The sequence below is a fragment of the Chrysemys picta genome, chromosome 13 (assembly GCF_011386835.1).
Source record: "Chrysemys picta bellii isolate R12L10 chromosome 13, ASM1138683v2, whole genome shotgun sequence".
NCBI lineage: Eukaryota > Metazoa > Chordata > Testudines > Emydidae > Chrysemys > Chrysemys picta.
Genome location: NC_088803.1, coordinates 34,547,577 through 34,568,875, shown reverse-complemented (window position 1 = coordinate 34,568,875; position 21,299 = coordinate 34,547,577). Strand labels below are relative to the sequence as shown.

Genomic DNA, 21,299 nt, shown 5'->3' with positions numbered 1-21,299 from the left:
AAAATTAGGTAAGGATCCCCAGCACGAAGCTATATCGACAAGTCCCTAAATTGTTGTGACTGTGCACTACAGAAACGCTGGCATATTCCACCCCAGAGAAAGCTGCATTTCTGCAGCGAGTCCAGCGATCCCTGGATGTGCAGATTCTGTAAGTCCTTCTGTGATACACCCAGATGGAAGATGCTATTGAAACAAGAGGTCATCCTGCTCTCTTTTACAGTTGCTTCAGCCACCTGAACGATCTCTGCAGCCTCTTGGCATGCACACAACTCAAGAACTCAGCCCTGTTCAGTCAGGAAACTGTCATTTCTATTTCCGCCTAACACTTCCCTTTATAGTCTTCTCTCTGAAGTGGGAAATCACATCCCATCATCAACTATTGCAGTTAAATCAACCCTCTCCCACCTCTATTACCCAACCTTACCCGCAACATTTATTATTTGTATTGCAGTAGGAGCCCCTGTCATGGACCTGGACCCCACTGTGCTAGGTGCTGTACAAACCCAGAGCAAAAAAAAAAAAAAAAAAAAAAGACAGTCCCTGCCCCAAAGAGCTCACAGTCTAAGTGTGAGATGAAAGACAACATACGGATACAGACAGGTAGGGGGTACGAGGAAATGATGAGCCAATACCGGTCAGCATGACAGGCAGGGGTCTCAGCACACCAGCAGCCCAAAGAGCTTTGTAGGCATCACGGCAAAGGGGAGTTTTGAGGGTGGATTATGAGGGAGCTCTGCAACGTTTACGGGGAGCACCTCCACGTGAGCGGGGCAGCACAGGAGAAAGTGCAGAGGTGCCTATTTGCAAGTGTAACTGGAGGCTGGCATCGTGGGCCAAGCGCCGCCAAGCGCCAACAGCTCGAAAGTGACCGAGAGACGATAGGTACGGCAGGGATAGGCCGTGAAGGGCCTCGAAAGTGAAGAGAAACAGCTTACGTTGGATGACAGAGAAGGGGAGTCAGGCGATGTACCTATTACCCAACTCCCTTTATCGTGCTAATAAATAGTTACACGCTGCCCTCCCTGTTACAGACTAAACATGTTGCTTAGATTTCACCTACGCCCCTAATGCTTTTGGCAAGGAGAGGCCTCAGGGCTCCAGCTGTCCCAAGACTCTTCTTTCATAAGGCATTAGCCTAACAAATGGAAATAGGCTCTGCTTGCCCTCCCTTGGTCCTGCAGGAAAAGCAGCTCCACTGACACCTCCCTTGGCAATATTAAATGTTTCAAACCTCTGTGTTTTGGGCATCAAGACAGAATCACAATGTATTGTGAGGCGGAACTGTGATCTAGTGGCTAACGCATGGGACTAGGACAACCCTTGGGTTCTAGTCCTGGGTTTGTCACAGACTCATTGTACGTTTCGTCATGACGCTCCGTGCACCATCGGAAGGTGCTAATATATATGATGATGAGGCAGTATAAGAATATAAGCAACAGACCAGACCTTGCGTCAGTCACTTCTCCTTTGTGTGTTTCAGTCCCTGTTCCCCCTTGCAAAATAGGGATAATATTTACTCGCCTTACAGTGGGGTTGTTGGACGTAATTAAAAAGGGCCCTGAGCAACTTGGAAAGAAGAGAGGAGTTAAAAGTAGTTTCCAGTTTGACCCCCAACACCTGAGCCCCCTGCTAGTCTGTGTGGGTTTACGTGCACTGTTTCCTATGCTTTTCTCATTCTTGTCATGGTGTTAAAGAGCCACATCAAACAACAAGGAAAACTGACTAAGGTCTGAACCAGCAAACAGGTCTGCTTATGGGTCTGCCTACACAGAGCAGCTTGCAGGATCAGGGCCTGACTATGCTGGAAACCCTGAGTCCCACTACCCACAAAGTGTTGTCAAATGCACAAAGGAAACAAATGGAAAACAAAAAAAGTGTTCTTCTCTCCTGCCTCAGGTGCTACATGTAAAAACAGAAGAAGGGTTTAAATTATTGGGTTGCCTTCTGTAAAGCTTAGCTATCCTCTGCTATAGAGGTGCTGTTAGTAATATATCATGGGGGAGGGGGTTTGTCACAGACTCCAACCTTATCCTAACTTTTTGCAGTCACTTACCAAGATGAAAGTCAAATAAATATCCAGCTTTCTAGAGTGCAATTTAGTGTCTGATTTCTACAGCACCCATCACCAGAGTATCGAAACACTAACACACACCACTCTACTTATGAACCAGGCAATCTGATCACGTAGCAGATGGTTAGCTTGCAGACAGAAATGTCTCAGGGAAGCAGAAACCAGATACCTTATCAATTATCATGCTGTTTCATGAAGGAGACAGGAGAGAGCCACTCTCCTTTAGAATTCAATATTGATGCCCATTTCTTACTGCAAACATTGCAAGGCCAGAGAAACAAAGGATGCACCCCTCACTTTAGACCTAGCCTACAGGCACCATTCTTACTGGAACCAACTTCATACCAGACTACAGCCCCTATTAGCTAATGCACATCAGAGTACTAGCCATATAATGATTACTGGCTATAATTATATTAGTATGTTACAGTTTAGCTAGCAGAGTTTACAAGAGGATTATAACTCATCAATCCACCACCCAGCTGTGACAACATCTGCTTATGTGCCTGCAAGAGAGAAACTGGTCACTCAATAGCTTATTTGACAGACAACCTTTCTTGTTTTGCAGATTCTTATCAAGCTCAAGAAAAATGAAAAGCAGCAGAAGTCACTACACACAATGCTAATTTCTTCACCTGTATTTGGCAGAGAAATCTCTCTCTCCAGCCCTCCATTGCTTCAGATCTGACCTCACTGCAGTGATCAAAATCAGGGCTGGACCTACCAACTCTGTCCACAACTTTAAATACCAGAGTAAACAAAGCAGCCAACTAGTTAATGTCTTTAAGATAAAAATTAGGTCTACAGACAGTTAAGAGTTTCCATCTAAGTGGCTAGACTGCTGTCTTCGTAAGCAGGCACTGATAACAAAAGGAGTTTGTATCTACATGTAGTGTGATTCCCAACAACCAACAAATCAAAGATGGTAGGGTGTCTGTATAGGGGAAATGCAACTTTTCTAAAAGCAGGGCAGAAGGTTAAATAACCCAATTTAGCTCCAAAGACTTCAGCCTTTTTGGATCATTTGCTCTTGCAAGTGAAATACAAAAATCTAAACTTCACTTTACTCCACACACACAAACACACATATATTCGGGTACTCAGACCATGAGAACCTAGCTACACTACATTACAGCAGCAAGGATGGATTAAAATATGTTTAGTTTTTAAATCCTGAGGAAACAGGAAATCTATTTTTCTCTGGCAGTTCTGCTGAAGTTTTAGGAGGTGGGGTGGGGGAGGGAGAGAACATAAAATGGGCCAAAACAGATGAATTATCAATGATTAAGACAGATCTACTTCTTCCTCTGAGAGAAATGAGTGTTTATAATAAAACAGAATAATAGTAACTCCAGATGGGCAAGAGGCCAGAATCTGAAGCTAGGTAGAAATGTATATGGCAGTTTTAGATCCATGTTTGGGTAGCACTACCACTTCCATACCAGTAGTGTAACTAGAGAAAAAAAATGTCAGGCACTTTTGAAAATAAACTGGTTTGGGAAACTTTCACTGCGGCATCTATTTTACAGAGATCCTTGCTTAGTCAAAACAGCCTGTCAAGGGCCATCCTCACCTCCATGCACCACAAGACTGCCCACCCATAGCCATATTCGGATGTTTTGGGAATCAGAGGCAACAATGGTTAGTTGTTTAAAAAAAAAGAAAAGAAAAGAAAGAAGAATCCACTTACTCGCTCCTTCTATTTTCTCCGACCCTCTGCTCCAAGTGATCTGCCTGGTTTCTAGCTTCACCTGGAAAGTTTTCCTCTCCGGCCTCTGCGATTTTTTCGAGTAAAACAAAGTCATCACGGTGCCAACTTCCAGACTCCTGCAGAGGTGAGCCACCTCCGCTTCGTTCTGGACGCAGGGTCCATTGGAAAAGCCAGACGCCATCGCGCCCCTCCTTCCCCAAACGCGGCGAGATTTCCAAACACAAGGGATCTGCAGCTCACTTGTGGTACTTGGAAGAGTTAAAACACAAACAATCCAAGAAGCAGCTTCAGTTCATGGCTCCCCGGGCAACAATCTCCCCTTCCTACAGGGGGGGAAATGAGTGTTTATACTGGGGGAGAGCTAGAAGGGCAAAAGCACAAGCCGATCGCTTGTTCCCCCAGCTCTCCACTTTTCACTCCCCCCAGGCAGCAGAAAATCGCCTCTCTCACGGTTTGAATCATGCACCATTTTTTTTCTCCTTCCCGAGCGGAGTCCAAAGCGAAAGCAGCCCGACACAAAGCATTCCCGAAGAGCCTGGCTCCTCCAGCTGGATTTGGTTGCAAAGAGCGCGTGCGGGGGAAAGGGGGGGTTACTTGGTGGCCCGATTTGCCTTTTGTTCGGGACCCCCGGTTACAGCTCGTCCCCCCTACGCCGCCACACACACGCACTGGCTTTTCCCTCCCGCAGCTGGCGAATCTCTCTCTGCATCGATCGGAGACGGAGCAGATCTCCCGAGAACTCAGCAAGAAATGGCTGAAAAAATCCGGCAGCCTGCCTCAGTTTCACCCTCCAGGGCTCTTTTGTGTCAATTTCCCCCCCAGCCGCAGCGGGGATTATTCCAGCCCCTCCAGCTCCGACACGTGCATTAGGAAAAAGACCCCCGCCCCTCCTCCAGACAGAGCCGGGGGGGCGGGAATATGGGGCTCCTGGGGGGCAGAGAGCAGATCAATGGCTGGGGGCTCGTGCTCCCATTCCTTCCTGGCCTCGGCTTTTCCGCCCCTTGCTGGTTGCCTCCTGTTTAATGAGCCCCCCCGGGGGAAGTGCCATGCGGCGAGTGAGCTGGCAGAGGTGGTAAAAACTCTTCCCCCTTAGCCCGTCCCCTCCCAGCCTGCATATAAAACAAAGCAGGGCAGAGGAGCCAGAGATCAGCCTCTTAAAGAGACACCAGACTCGTTTCCTCTGGAGTCCTAACCCCCTCCCTCTCGGCACGCAGTTACCTTGCTGCCTGGGGTGTGTGGTCTCTGCTTCGATCAGGTCCACAGAGGGCCTCTTCTAGCAGGAAAGACCTGGTTGGGTATCAGTCATCTTCACACACAGCCACATGTGCTGGGGGGAGGAGGGCAACAAGGTGGCATGCAAGCGAGAGGCTGGATGGGAAGCCACCTGTAGGAGTAGGTGAAAGGGGGACAGTGACAGATGGGGCAGCTTTCCTTCTCCCCCAGTCCAAATTGGCTCTGGGAACGAACACACACACACACACACACACACACACACTTACTTTTCCCCCTTGGCAGTCACACAGCCAGCCAGCCAAAGCTGTGCTGCTTAATGCTGGGGCCTCGGGAGGTCTGGCATAGGGATGCTTCCTTCTCTGTTCATGCCAGCCCCATGGCTAGGCTCCCAGGCTGGCCCTGCTCCTCCAGCTGCAGAACAAGGCCGTTTCCTCCTAATACATCATCTCTCACATACACAGCTCACCTGCCAGGACGGAAGGAAGACAAGAGAGTTTAAAAGGTGGATAATTTAGCTCAGGACATATTGCTGGGTCCCCAGGCAGGGATACCTAATGCTGGCTGCCCCCATGCTATCTGGGGACAGGCAGAGCCCCCCCAAGACACCTGTACCAGCAGCGCTTCCAAGAGCTGGTGCATGAGACTTTCCCTGCCAGGGCTTCTCCCATATATTGTGACATTCACACTGCTCCCCACCTGTGTGTTCTTCCACCCTCTGAGATGATGATGATGTCATCATAAAGTAATCCCCCTGGGTTGAACAGGGGACTACTTTTGTGTTAGGCTAGAATCAGTGGTGAGGAAGGACACCCAACTCTGAAGACACTCTGGGCAGTGGGCACTGAAGTTTCACCGTTGTGGGAGGTAGTATGGGCCAAATGGACAAAGGGTGGGTAGGCAAACAGAGAAAGGAAATGCAGGAACTCACCCAGCAGGTCAGTGGCCGAGCCAGGAACAGAACCAAGAATTCCTGAGTTCCAGTGTAGTGCCCTCGCCACTAACCACACATTGGCCACAGGAGATCTGGGTTATCATCATCATTTGTATTATGGTAGCACCTAGCGACCCTAAGCCAGTCCGGGGCCCCATTGTGATAGGAGCTGCACAGACACATGGTATGGGGCAGTCCCTGCCCTGAAAAGGTGCCAAAACAAGACAAAGGGTGGGAGGAAGGCGATGTCATCCCCATTTGACCAATAGTGAACAGAGATACAGAGAAATTAAGGCCCAGATGCTCAAAGGTATTTAGGTGCCTGACTCCCATTGGTGTCTAGCACACCACTGATGTCAATGGGAGTTAGGTGCCTAAACACCAATGAGCATTAGGCCTCAGTGACTTGGCCCCAGGCATACAGAGAGTCTGTGACAGAGCAGGAATTGAACCCAGCTCTTCTGAATCACAGGTGAGTCCCTTAACCAAGAGCCCATCCTTTCTATCTGTTATATCCCCTCCACACTGAAAAGTCCCTTACTGTGTCCACTAAACCCAAACCGGACAGAACTTCCTTTGCCGGACTGCTCCATGCCGTAACGTTTCATTCAGAGGAGGAGAGCAGCTTTCCTCTTCATGCCAGGTTTGTGTTAGCATCCGATAGTGCCAGGCCAATTGTGCAGTGCTACATCCTCATTCAGGCCAGTGGCAGGAAACCAAACAAAGAGAGGCTTAGTGTGGGGATAAGCGGTTGCTTTGGAAAGTATTTAAGGGCTGTTTGTCACTTTCATTCTTTGGAAGCCCCCTGATTTCCCTTCTCCTCCCCAACCCCAAATCAGCAGGATACAACACAATGACATTAGGGCAGGCTGAGTTTTCATCAGCCATGGTGCGTTTTTTGGTGTATTTTTTTAAGTGTATGTCAAACTTTTTGCTCTGATTAAATTGGCCAACAGTCCCTTATTATGGTACAAACAACACAGAACAGCACCTGAGAGGCTGTGGACAATTTTATTGATTCCTAACAGCATTTGCCTATCCAAAACAGGGGAAACTAATAATAAATCACACTTTTTAAACACTAATTTGTCTTGCTGGTAAGAATTACAGTGGTCCTGTTTTAAAGGTTGGTCTGTCTTTTGCTCCTTGCACAAGAAAATAATTTGTAGAAACTGCGAGGGCACTGTGGGAGTCCAAATCACCCTATCTACTTAATATACACAAAAGGCCAGGCCTAGCTACATACATGCTGCTGCTCCGACTGCGTTCTAAAACATAGAACACAGTGAGCGCCCACGAGAGGGCTCACAACTATTTAAAAGGATACTACCCAATACATATACACTACAGACACTGGAAAGGAAAGACCATAGAGGTTAAGGGCCTGCCCTCACCCCTACTAAAATGACTAGGAAATGTTGCCATTGGTTGCACTGCAAGTAATATCAAGGCTCTGTATAGGGTGACCAGATGTCCCGATTTTATAGGGACAGTCCCGATATTTGGGGCTTTGTCTTATATAAGCGCCTATTACTCCCCATCCCCGTCCCGATTTTTCACACTTTCTGTCTGATCACCCTAGCTCTGTATGATGTGCCCAACCTGAGAGAGGAATTTGATTCCCATGCCAGGATTAAAACTCCTAGGCTTCCTGGCTCCCAGACCTGTGCTCAGGTCACTAACCCAGGCCTTATGCAGCGTAGAACAGTTTCAACATTCTGCAGCTTGTCTCTCTCCCATGGCTTCTCTATCATAACTAAGGGACCAATCCTGTCCTTCCCCCTTTTGGAGGGTATGGATGGCCCTGGGTAAGACAGAACTGGTGTGGTTCTGTTGGGCAAGAGCAAGCATGCGTTGGTGCAGAAAGTCCCAACTGCCTGGGGTTGTGAAGCACACCTCCACAGAACCGGACTATGAACCACAACTGCTCAGATACGCCAGCACATGCTTGAGCTACCACAGCCCGGTGACTGCAGAGCTGCTGTGCTGCTACTCCATAGCCTAAGGGCAGAGCCTTTTCCCTACCAGCCCACACAGGGAATTCCTCCTTCCAGCAGCTGTACTCCGAGCAGGTGCACAAAAGTCAGCCTGTTGCAGGAGCATTATCCAGAGCATTTTCATACACAAAATTATCCAGTTCCCATGTGCAATCATGTTATTTTCATGTGCAGTTAGTCATATATTATGCACACGCAACTGACAGGTATTCTGCATGTGCTGTTATTTTAAAAAATGTTACAAAGTGCACACTGGCAAAGCTGAGAGTTGCTATTTAGAGCCACTTAAAGTCAGAAGTGACATGAAGTTACCTGCAGTGGTGGGGAGGGGATCAACCCAGGAAATGAGTAAGTCGTCCGGTAAGACAGAGGTTCTTTGTACAGATCTTCAAAATGATCTTAAAACGCATCATTTGGAATTCAGTCCATTCCCTCCAGGCCTGGAGGATGAAATCATGTAAATGTGAAAGACCCAAGTAACTGGCCCCAGAAGGGCCACAGGCAGGGGTTGGCCCCAGGACTTTCTTCACTCAAAGCATGAGCTGCTAGTGCTCAAGTTAAAGGATCAAATTCCCTTAGCTGGCAGCAGTAACAGACCATTAACCTCTTATGTGGACAGTTACGTCCACAACATCAAAACAGAGAAGGTAGATTAAAAACCTCAAACATTCTTTCTGGAAGGTTGCAGCATAATACTAATTCTATTCTTAAATTCCAGAACCTTAACACACAAGAAGCAAAAACCAAGAGAAAGCAGGCTGTTCCCTAATTTAAACGAAAGAATCTACTTCTGGCTTACAGGGTCCAGGTTCTTGTCTGGGTCTCAGGGTCTATCACAAGGGTAGGCAACCTATGGCACGCGTGCCGAAGGCCACATGCGAGCTGATTTTCAGTGGCACTCACACTGCCCGGGTCCTGGCCATCAGTCCAGGGGGCTCTGCGTTTTAATTTAATTTTAAATGAAGCTTCTTAAACATTTTAAAAACCTTATTTACTTTACATACAATAGTTTAGTTACATATGATAGACTTAGATCACCTGGGGAGCAGTAATGTCAGTCCCACCTCCCACCAGTGTGGTGCAGTGAAACAGAAAAGTGAGAGAGAAAGAGATTCTTCAAAAACAAACTACAGGTTTATTAGGGATAAACAACAAAGTGTGGGATAACAGGGGAAAAAACAAACAATAATAAACACGCAGATGTGGTTGCTTCCCTGATTGAACCTGAAGCTCAGGTCCCCAAATGACCCCTCCCTTGGTAACAGCCTAACAAAAACATAAACCCCCTAAATACTGTACTGCTGTCTGATGACTTCTGGACAGATTGATAATGGGGAGTGCCTTGCTTGCAGCTTGAGATCATTGGACCCAGGACCTTCAACTGTTGTCCCTGGCCAGGCTCAGTCCAAGGAAGAGTTCCTGGATTGGCAGTGCTGGAACCCAGACCCACAGATGGAGGATGGATCAGGAACCAGGAGACCACAGGTAAGGTGCAGGTAAAATGATGTTGTTGCCATCTGGATCAGATGAATCTTGGTCCGTTGCCCACGTAAACGATACGGCACTTGGCTGCCTTCTGAATGGACAGCAAGAATGTCCGTTTTGCGCAGTCTATTTGTAACCTCGATGGTGCGAAGATTCTGTGGTGGAGCCAGTTAGAACTGGTCACCCCACAGTCCGTTATTTTTCACATGAAACTGTCCATGAAGATGGGGTACCAATATGAGTCACTGATGTCCTTCAAGGCAAACGCCACTTTGAATGTTCAGACTCCATCTTTGATTTGAATCCCCATAACCTTACATCAACTACAAACATAGCAAAACATTCAATAAATCATATGAAACCTTACAGAACCTTAGAGTAAGCATAACCAAACATGAATTTGGGGGAAATTCCCCAACCCTAAGGCAGAGAGGCACCAGTCACCCCACTTTGCTCTAGGCTGGCTCTTTGCAGACTCACAGCACAGCGCATGCACAATAAAACCCAGACTGCTTACTTCCCTACACAGCCCCCTCCCCTACAAGCAGGACCAGGAAACCCCTTACTCTGAAAGTGATAGCTTATGATTTTAAACATAGTTTTCAATACACCACAAGGACCAGCCATCGGGGCAGGGAGATGCACAGACTCTCACTCTCCTAGTGTTAATTCCCACCCTCATGTCTTTGTTATTTGCTCCAGGGAGACATATCTAGTCTGTTCTCTGTGTCTGAGCACGTTTGGAGTAGGGGATTGCTCACTGACATTGCACTGGGGACACCCCAGCTGGGATATCAGGTAACAACAGCAGCTGTCCAGAGGCAGCTGGCTGTAACTCCTAGGCCACACTTCCACCTTGTACAAATATTGGGGACTGGTGGAGTTGGGACTCCCTCATTCTGTTCACAGCTCTGCCAAGTCACTTAATCTCTGTGTGCTGGACATTCCCCTTCTGCCTCACCAGTGGGTTGGGAGAGATAATGATTGTTTGTAAAGCACTTTGAGATCTCCCAGCTGAAAGATGTTATTACAATACAAACTATTAATGGGCTCATCTGCTCTCTTAGGGCCCAAACCTGTAACTCCTCAAGTAGGCACTGCTCGGAGGAGTCAATTCATTCTGCAATGACATTACTTGCGTGAGTGTTACCAGACTGGGCTCTGTATTTCTGTAGTGTTCAGGGGGCAATACCCTGCCTGATAAAAGCAGTGATAACAGTGACCTGCAAATGGAAACCATTTGTTTTGCTCCCTTCTTATGTATAAAAGAAGCCCAAAGTGTTCTCCAGGGGTTCTTTGCTTGCTTATTTTTTTACATTGGGTCATTCAATTCATGTGTTGTCTATCCTGGACTCTATGGAGTGTTCGAAAACTGGGAGCATTGTGACATCACAGATATAAAGAAAGTGAAACCTGGTTAATTGAGAGGGAAGGCAGTTTTTATCTAGACTGTTTTTGTGAAGCCATTTGACTCAAATACCTCACATACAGATGGAAGAAAAGACGCCTCTGTTAAAGATTCAGCACCTCCATCTCTTTGGTTAACAGCGGAGAAAGTGCAAAATAGACACACCTGATGCCCCCAAAAGCCCTGCAGAGAGAGCTGGAAAGACCAGACTCAACATTCGTGATATTTCAAAGGTTAAAAAAAAAAAAAAGGTTGAATTTGTTTTGGAATAAAAGAAGAGGTTACTTACCAAGAACTGGAGGTTCTTTGAGAAGCGTGGTCCCTATTTGTATTCCAAACACTAGTGCGTACATGTGCCATGCCCTCAGAGCTGGAAGTTTTCAGTAGCGGTGTCTATTGACCTGCACATGGGTCGTGCGTTGCATCGTGCTCCAGGTGAGGTTACAAGAGGCCAGGCAGGGCAACGCTCCTTCAGTTGCCCTCTTACTGCTGAGCAGCGCGGTCTGCAACAGAGGGGGCAGGGGGCGGATACTGGAATACAAGTAGGGACCACACATCTTGAAGAACCTCCAGTTCCAGGTAAGTAATTTCCTCCTCCTCTTCTTCGAGTGATGGTCCCGACATGTATTCCAAACACGGGTGAATATCAAGCAATGGTCAGCTTGGAGGTGGGTGCAAGGATGTAAGAGGTATTGCCATCTGCAGGACACCAGGACCCATGGCCACATCTTCCGCCACTGCTTGAGCAATGGCATATGTCGCGCCAGGAGGTGTCTGCCAGAGAGGCAGAGGTGGTCATGTGCGACCGCATAGAGTGGGCTATAATCCGGCCGGGTGACAGGGTGTTAGACCGCACACAGCACTCTCTGATGCATGTAGAGACCCACTTTGATATGTGCTGTGAAGAGAGGGGTTAGTCCCAAGTCCTCTCTGCAGTGGGCAGGAAGAAGCGTGGAGAGGTGTGAAAGGTGCAGGTTCTGTCAAGGTAGAATGCAAGCACACGGCGGACGTCAAGTGAATGCAGGGTTCTGTCCACTGGTGTGGCATGGTGTGTGGCTTAGGATGGAAGACCGGGAAGTGGATGGACTGGTTGAGGTGAAACTCCGAGACCACTTTTGGGAGAAACTTAGAGTGAAGGCCTAGGGAGACCTTGTCTTTATGAAAGACCATATACATGGGGTTGACCATCATGGTCATCAATTCAGAAGCAGAAGTGATGGCCAAGAGGAAGATGACCTTCATGGATAGGTGGGAGAGGGAGCATATGGCCAGGGGCTCGAGGGGTGGGGGATTGGGTTGGTGAGGACGGAGTACAAGGGTTGGTGAGGGCGGAGTACAAGTTTGAGGTCCCAGGGGGGTGTAGGTTTAAGGACCAGTGAGAAGCTGTTCATCAGCCGCTTCAGAAATCAGGTGGTGGTTGGGTGGATGAACAGTGAGTGGCCATCCACCGGTGGGAGGGAGGCACTAAGCGCCACCAAGTGGACCTGGACTGAGCTGAGGGTGAAGCTGGAGGAAAGTTCTAGGAGATCATCCCCACCTTCCCAGACTGAGCCGCCCCTGAGGGGGAGGTGATAACGTTGCGCCCAGGAGGTGAAGTGTTCCCATTTCACTGCGTAGCATGCTCATGTGGAAGTTCGTCTGCTGCATGTATGTTCCGCACCGGTGTCGAAAAAGCTTTGTCTACGTGTGAGCCCCATCCAAACACCAGGTCATCAGTCGAAGCAAGCCTGGGCTGGGATATCGGACTGCCCTGATCCTGGGTAAGGAGGTCCAGCAGTGCAGGGAGATGGATTGGGGCGGGTGGAGTGTCTGTAAACCAAAACTGACGGGGCCAGAACGGGGCTATAAGTAGGACCATGGCCAGGTCTTGGTGGATCTTGCGTACGACTTGGGGAAGGAGTGGAATGGGGGGAAAAGGTGTAATGGAGACCGTCCTGCCATGGAAGGAGGAGAGTATCATTCTGGGAATCATGCACCCTTTGCTTCCCGGGAGCAGTAGAGGGAAAACTTGCCATTTTCACGAGTGGTGAAAAGGTCCCAGCGATGGGGGCCCAGGCACAGCAAATGGAAGGGAGATTGGGGTCACATAGCTCCCACTCGTGATTGAGGAACCAGGTCCAGCTGAGCACATCCACCAGAGTTCTGCATATTTGGGAGGTACGCCATGTGGAGTGTGACATTGTGGCAGATACACCAGTTCCAGAGGTGGATGAACTCCACATAGAGTGACTAGGACTTGGTGCCCCCTTGCCTGTTTATGCAGGCCACCACAGTCATATTGTCACAGAGGATCTGAACCTAGCAAGCATGGAGAAGGGACAGGCCATAGCAGGCCAAGTGGACCACCAGCAGCTCCAGGACATTGATGGCCTCGCACGGAGTCCAAGCCCCTTGGGTTGCATGCCTGTCCAGGTGTGCAACCCAACTGACTAGAGAGAGGCATCCATGGTGAGGGTGGGGGCTGGGATGGAGGTATCAAAGGGGGTCGCCACGAGGCCCGTCAAAATGGTCTGCCGGGAGAAAGACCCAAGCTGCCACAGAATCCAGGCGTGCACCAATGAAGTGCATTGTCTGCATTGGGACAAGCACAGATTTCTCCTCATTCATACAGATGCCAAGAGCGGTGAGGAGAGCGCGGAGAGCACAGATGGCCGACGTAGCCTCAGCGAGGGATGGCGCAACAAGAAGCCAGTCATCCAGGTAAGGGAACACAGAGTGCCCCAGTCACCTCAGTTGAGCTGCCATGACCATGAAAACTTTCATGAAGATCCTTGGGGCCATTGCAGTGCCGAAGGGGAGAACTCTGAACTGGCAGTGGTTGTCACCCACACAAAAGCGAAGAAACTTGCGGTGAGCTGGATGGATGTCGATGTGAAAGTACACATCCTTTATGTCGATATCTGCGAATCATGCTCCCTGGGCAAGGGAAGGGATGACCGATGTGAGCGTCACCATATGGAACTTGGCTTTCATGAGGAAGGTGTTGAGTAGGTGGAGATAGAGTACAGAGCCGAGTCCTCCTCCCTCTTTTGGGATAAGAAAGCATGGGAGTAGAAGCCCTTGCCGACAACGAGATCGGGCACTGGTTCAATCGTGCCCTTTGCGAGGAGGATGTCCGCCTTGAGTTGTAGGAGGCTGTGATGAAAGGGACTCCCAGTAGGCATCCTTGGGGGTGGGGTGGGGGCAGTGGGAAGGGAAGGGAAGGAATTTGATGGAATAACCGTGCCGTATGACCTCTAGGACTCAACACTCCATAGTGATCTTGCCTCAGTTGTGGGCAAACAAGGCAAGCTGGCCCCCAAAGGTGATGGGGGGGGGAGCTCACAGTTCTCGACACGCATGTCAAAACTGGGCTTTGGGTTGATGCTGCGATAAGGTGGAGGCGATCGTGGTGACTGATGGTCGTGGATGCTATGACCGAGAGTGCCGTCACACGGGTTCCTGGTACCAGGGATAGGTGGCCTGGTATGGTGTGTAGGAGAACGGTCAGAAGGATGGTCACTGCTATTTCTGCTGGGGCAAAAATTCAGAGAGACCGAAGTGTCGCTCTCGAGTCTTTCAGGGAGTGGAGGGACTTTGCCGAGAACAGCTGGTCCTTTTCGAAGGGGAGGTCCTGGCTAGTGGTCTGGAATTCCCTCAGAAAGCCAGAGAATTGCAGCCAGGACTCCTGTCACATGATACATCCTCCTGCTCCCTTGCCATGGATGTCATCTGCTGCATCTACCACAGCTTGGAGGTCCACCTTGGCCGTCAGGCGACTTTCCTCCACAAGGGTCTGGAAGCGCCACTGTTTGTCCTGCAGCAAGTCCTCTAGCTAGCTTGGCATAGTTATCGAAGTCATACTTCGCTAGCAGAGCCTGGCAGCTGGAGATGCAGAACTGCAGGGCTGCGAAGGAGTGAGCCTTATGGCCCAGGAGGTCGAGGCGTTTTGCCGCTCTACTGTGGGGGGGGGGAGAGGAGGGAAGAGGCATATGAGCGTTGCCTCACCTGTTCAGTCGCTGCATGCACCACCAGTGAAGTAGTTGGGGACTGGGGGGAGAAAGTCAGCTCCCCTTGGATGGGACAAAGTACCAGCATTCCACCCTCTTAGCCATGGGGGTACAGAAGGCTGGCATATGCCCGACTGCCCGTACAGGCTAGAGGATAATGTCGTTTATGGGCAGTGCGACACAAGATGGTCCCCTGGGCTGGAGGATGTCCAACGGTTGGTGGTGGTGCTGGACCACCTCCAAGGGTATACCCAAGTCGATAGCTACCTGCTAGATTTCAGATTCTGAGGAAACCTCCATAGCGGGGGAGCCGTCGGTGCGGGCGTGGTCTCTGTCCCAGGAGGAGCGGTGCATCCACTGGAGTAGGGGGTTGTGGCACTGGGAGCAGGTGGATACAGTAAGTCCAAATACACTGTTGGTAGGAGAGGTTCAAAGCGCCCAGGAGTCCAGGGGACGTCTCTAGGACCACTGGAGTGTGGAGCCGTGCACAGTGTGGGAAGACTGGTCGCGGCAGAGGCACATATCATGGAGGACAGCAGGCAGCGGTACCAGTGCGTCCTTCTTCCACTTAGTTTTCCCACTTAGGAGGCGGTGCGGCAGGGTCTGCATGTGCCGTCTCACCCAACCTGGCACGGCTTGGGGAGGGAACGCGGTGCTTGGCAGCAGTCTGCGACGGGGACTTGCTGCAATGCCCATGACAGCCCTTGGGTTTGTCCTACACCAGTGGTACCACTGGATCCAGGTGGGAGGTGGTTGGTGGGGCACTCGCTGCCGGTGAAGGATGATGCACCATCGGTTCCGCTGATCCCAGATCGGACTCTGCTCATGGCCAGAAAGCCTCGTTGACAAGGAACTTCCCGAGGTGTAATAGACGACCCCCGCGGGGCCAGGACTGGCAGATCTCGCAGTGCGTAGCAAGATGCACCTCCCTGAGGCAGTAAAGGCAGCGGGGTGCTCATTGCTCACTGAGAACGAGCAAGGGCATGATGCACAGTTTTTGAACCCTGGAACGCAGGGCAGGGCGGGCCCCAAGCAGGGCAAGACTAACTACATTATCAACGATCTATATAAAAAGAACACAGAGAACTATCTAACTATAGACGACGGACAAGCGCGTTCTCGCAGTCAGACTACGAGCACGGAGGAACGAGGACTCCGACTCCAACCATGCGGTGGTAGAGGGAACTGAAGGAGTGTCACCCCGCACAGCCTCTTATAACATCGCCTGGAGCAGGAGGCAGCATACGACCCGGGTCGGGTCAACAGATACCGTTACTGACAACTTCTGGCGCATGGTGCGCATGCACACCCACGTTTGGAATACACATAGGCAGGGCCGTCCTTACTCATACACAAAGTACGCAACTGCAAATTTCCTGGTGCCCTGCGCAGCTGCGTGCTGCTCCAGCCCCTGCTCCGGCTCTTCCCCATGACCCCCGCCCCTGCTCTGCCCCCGCCCGCCCCTTCCCTGCCTCAGCCCCACCTCTTCCCGCCCCTGCAGCAGGGCCGGGGGTGCTGCACTCACCGGTGGTGGGAGTGCAGCGACCCGGCCCCAGCTACGCCATTGGTGAGTGCTGGGGGGTAGTTCCCTCCGTCCCCCAAGCCAGCCCCACCCCGCGGAGGCCTGGGGCCTACTCCCTCCCTGTGGAGGCCTGGGGCCAGTTCCTCACCTGCCCGCCCCCCGCCCCTGCGAACGCCTGGGGCCAGCCCTCCTGCTTCCCCTGCAGAGGCCTGGGGCCCCACACCTCACCTCTGTTGGGGGGGGGTTGCATAGGGCCCCAGAATAGCTAGGGACAGCCCTGCACATAGGGACCATTGCTCAGAGAAGCAGCTCACTTTTCAAGTTCTCTCATTTTCCCTGCTTTGCATCCTGCCAGAAAAACCCCAGACAAACAAAAAACCTTCAGAAGAACCACATTTACATCCTCTCAATGCTTCACATGCAACCTTTCCACGGTCTGTCTCTATTTCATTTACCTCCATCATAATCCTGACCACGTTTATATCACAAGGCAGGGCAGTGCTATGAGCCCCATTTTACAGACGGGGAACTGAGGCACAGAGAGGATAAGTGACTTGCCCAAGGTCACATGGGAAGCCTGTGGCAAAGCCAGGACATGAACTCAGGTCTCCCAAGTCCTAGGCTAGTGCCTTAACCACTGGACAAGGGGATTGGGGTGCAGGAGGGGGCTCTGGGCTGGCGGGTGGAACGGGCTCTGGGCTGAGGCAGGGGATTGGGGTGTGAGAGGGGTTACAGTTTCCAGGGTGGGGCCAGAAATGAGGGAGTCAGGGTGTTGGAGGGGGCTCCAGGCTGGGGGAGGGGGTTGAGGTGCAGGGGGTGTGAGGACTCCAGTTGGGGGTGCAGACTCTAGGGTGGGGCTGGGGATGAAGGGTTTGGGGTGCAGGAGGGTGCTCTGGGCTGGGACTGAGGTGTTTGGAGCACGGGAGGGGGAACAGGGCTGGGGCAGGATGTTAGGGTGCAGGAGGGGGATGAGGGCTCCAGCTGGGGGTGCGGGCACTGGGGTGGGGCTGGGGCTGAAGGGTTTGGGGTGCAGGAGGGTGCTCCAGGCTGGGATTGAGGGGTCAGAGGACAGGAAGGGGATCAGGGTTGGGACAGAGGGGTGTGGGAGGGGATTCGGGGTGCAGACTCTGGGCGGTGCTTACCTCAGGCAGTTCCCGGAAGCAGCGGCACGTCCCCTCTCCGGCGCCTATGCAGAGGCACAGCCAGGCAGCTCTTCGTGCTGCCCCACAGCTCCCATTGCTGCGGTTCCCGGCCAATAGGAGCTGCAGAGCCAGTGCTTGGGGCTGAGGCAGCGTGTGGAGCCCCCAGCTGCCCCTACACATAGGAGCCAGAAAGGGGACATGCCGCTGCTTCCAGGAGCCGCACAGAGCCACAGCAGACAGGAACCCTGTCTAGCCCCACTGTGCCGCCGACCGGACTTTTAACGCCTGGTCAGCGGTGCTGACCGGAACCGCCAGAGTCCCTTTTCGACTGGCAATCCGGTCAAAAACCGGACACCTGGTAACCCAGCCGACGCACCCATATAGCTCACCTGTTAGGGAGCTGCTGCAGCTCCCAAAGGGGAATAGCTAGTGTTCATTAGCGCAGGGCTAGTTGGTAGGAGACAGATATGAGTGTGGAGGCCTCTGATGAAAGGTGAAATCTACTGGGGCCACTGTTATGTGTAGAGAGACCTTCAAACCCCCCCAGGCTGGGAGGGGCAGGAATGCCCCCGGCACTATACATGGTGAGTTGTGGGATGCTGGCAGAACCTCTGTCCTAGGCTCAACTGCAGAGTGAGCACTGCCCTCTAGCTGCGAGGTGCCCTTACTGCAGGTTCTCCAAGGGCATGCAGCTGCTAACAGCTGGATGGATACAGACAGAGAAATGGAAACGGGCACTGTTGAATAATTCAGCCAGCTGGATGTGTATTACAGGTAGAGCTGGCAGAGATGCCTGTAGTTAAGGTTGCCTGATCCTTTCCATGGTCAGAGGCGTGTGTGTACACACACACACACACACACACACACACACACACAACATACATAAATACAAACACAACATCCTACCAACATCTTCTCCCTGCAGGCCCACACCTTAGGCACGGATTCACTGCAGGCCTAAGATTAAGATTAAGCCTCAACCTGGCCACGGTTAGACATGGCTGCGAGATGCACCTGTGTTTGGGTCTTCCCAGCTGATCAAGCCCTGACCTCCTTGCTGCCTGGGCCAGGGAGCCTGGCACTCTGAGGTTCTGAATGGTTCAGCGAAAGTCTTATTGGGCACCAGAAACAGATGCTTGTGGGAATAACTAACTAGCAGAAGGGATTGTGCCTGGGGAGCAGAATAGAACAGCTTCTGCAGCTCGCATGGAAAACAGACGCCTAACACAAAGGGGAGGCTGCTCTTTCTTGAGGTGCTACTGTAATAAATAATGAGCTCACGCTACAAATACTGGAACAATTCTGGAGTGTTCCACTGCAGTCACTTGTTTTAAGTTTCAGCAGCAGAGGAATGTTTCTGCCGAAAGAGAAAGATGCTGAGAAACTGATGGACGCTCCCCCCACACACTCTCGAGGCAGGACAAAATCTAGAATCTAAAACTTCTTGCCAGATGTAAAGATCATCACCACACACACACAACTCCTTTGAAATGAGAGCCGAGGAAAAGGTTTGGGAGATTCTTCCCAGGCCAGCTTTCAGAATAAAGTGGAAACTGCCATAGGTGGGCACTGTACCTCTCTTTTTAGCTTTGGACCTGTGGTGCACCAGGGCTTCCTCGCTGTTCTATACTGCCTTTGCCTTTTCTGCAACTGTAATTGTATCTTGTGCAACGAAGACGGCATAATGAACCCACGCACCCAATCACTGTGTTAATTCTTCAGTGCCTTAGACTGGGCTTTGAAACTGACCTGGTAACTAATCAAATGCATGCAGGTTGAATGGACTTTAAGAAAACAACCTATCCCCATTCCCTGGTGTGCTCCGATCAGCAGATCTAATTGTGTAGTAAAAGGAGGAAAGGTTCAATGAAAAATGAGCCTGAGGATGGCACAGCCGCAGCATAATGGCCATCCCCGGGGGAAGATGACTGCTCTTTCAGCTCAGGATGTCTAGCTTGAAAACTGTCCATGCTGCACTTGCTGAAGCTTTTAGATGAGTTTCTCCAGGGAGTCTGTAACTGTACTGTGGCTGCTGTTGGGACTATCTCCCCGCACGCTACAATTCCCGAACAGACCAAGCTAATGAATCATCTTCAGTATTTTTCGCCTGGCTCAGCCACACCACCAGGCTGCAGTCTAATAAGCAGAGACTGTCCAGGAAACAGGAATGGGAGAGATTTACAGTAACCCCGTGAAGAGGCAGCTTAGGGCCACATCATGGGCAGAGCTTTCGGCAGATTTGGAAGCACAAGTATTTGTGATTTTCATGCCATCTTAGTGAGTGGCATGCAGAGAAGATATTCAGACACATGGAGTGGGGGGGGGAGGGGAAATGGTTCCTCCCAGCCCATTTTTACTGTTCCTGGTTCCATTAGACTCCCTCACTCCATCTCCACCATAAGCAGGTTGGCTGCTTGCTACTTTCACATCCTGTGGTGGACCATGGCCATAGTAAGATCGGATGAGTAAAACATCAACCTGCCACATAAACAGGACTTCCCCCACCAATTTTACCGCAGGGTCCCCCTCCTCATTCCCCCATGGCACCCTGGAGCCTCCCAATCTCTGTATACAAATCCTCCTCCTCCATGCCCTTTTTCTCTAGTATGGGTTGACACTCAGAGAGCCTCTTTCATACAGGAAACCCCGCACTGCTGGCTGGAGTGTGGCTACTTCTGGGGCAAAGGGCCTGAATCTAGGAGAAGCAATTGGCATACAGCATAACCAGGGGAATATTTTAGCCCAGGGAGTGGGGCTGGGGTGAGACAGTTAACCTCTAACTCTTCTGAAAACCACCCCAGAGAACTGGCACTTCCACAAACAACGGACGTGGAACTCAATTCATCTCTTTTGGGAAGGCAAAGGGCTAAGTTAACACAGCCACATTCAAACCCGCTCTGCAAGGTAGGCTAGAAGCTTTGGCCATGGAACGGTGCCAACACGCCCTGCAGGGAATCGCTCCGAAGGCTCTGACCACTTCCTTCTGTATGCACACAAGCCTTTGGTCATGGTCTGGGTCCGCATGATACGCAACATATCCCTCTATCGGTCAGAGTCAAAGCTGCTCTGGACGCTAGGAATGCTCACCAGTGCCCTGTACTGGTTGGAGTCAGACTTAACTCTGGCGCAGCTTGAATGTACCAACGTGCTCTGATGCCCTCTGCTGGATGGAATCAGAGTTGCACAAGTTTTTGTGATTTTCATGCCATCTTAGTGAGCAGCAGGCAGCGAAGATATTCAGACTCCTGATATTACTGACTGGCAGCTTCCAGAGCTTCTCCTTTAACCAATGATTCTGGAGCAGAAAGAGCAGTGCACTAGTCCTCATTTCCCCTAAGGCTACAGGTATGTGGGTTAGCTGCGGATCACAGCCTCTGCTACATGCAGCAATAGGTTGTTGTTGCAATGTAAACATCTTTCACGCCCTGAGTTCAAACCCCCCCCCGCCCCCCGTCGGGCCTTACTCTTGTTTTCAAACTAATGCCTGTGTTTGAACTCAAGCACTGATCCCATTTCCAGACAGGCAGCAGAACCCTCTGCTCCCTTCCAATTCCCAAAGAGCCTCGAAGGCTTTTTACAAAATAGGGCGTTTGCTCAGTTCCAGGCAGCAGTGTTGCTGCATCAGTGTTGCTGCATCAGTGCAGATAAAGTAAATCATGTTTGGCATCAGAGCAGCTCACCTCTGCGTGGACCTGGGTAAAGTGCACCAACTCACACCATGGTTACCTTGGCTACAGCTTTGCAACACAGCCAGTTGGGATTTTTGCAACAAACCTTTTTTTTTTTTGTGGGGGGAGGGAGGGTTTGTTA

General features: G+C 50.8%; 1 protein-coding gene across 7 annotated transcripts in view; it reads right to left on the bottom strand.

Annotated features, from left to right (window-relative positions):
* Window positions 1-5,128, bottom strand: part of PLCG1 (phospholipase C gamma 1) — a 97,293-nt gene extending 92,165 nt beyond the window's left edge. For 4 of the 7 annotated variants that reach the window (XM_024105070.3, XM_024105071.3, XM_008168111.4 and 1 more), the window contains exon 1: window positions 3,762-4,964. In XM_024105070.3, coding sequence (XP_023960838.1) covers window positions 3,762-3,963 — 202 coding nt within the window. In that variant the 5' untranslated portion in view covers window positions 3,964-4,964. Of the gene's footprint in view, window positions 1-3,761; window positions 4,965-5,000 lie in introns of those variants that run through there. The other 3 variants (XM_065565858.1, XM_065565859.1, XM_065565860.1) reach the window with 1 other exon arrangement.
* Between the last annotated feature and the right edge of the window lie 16,171 nt (window positions 5,129-21,299).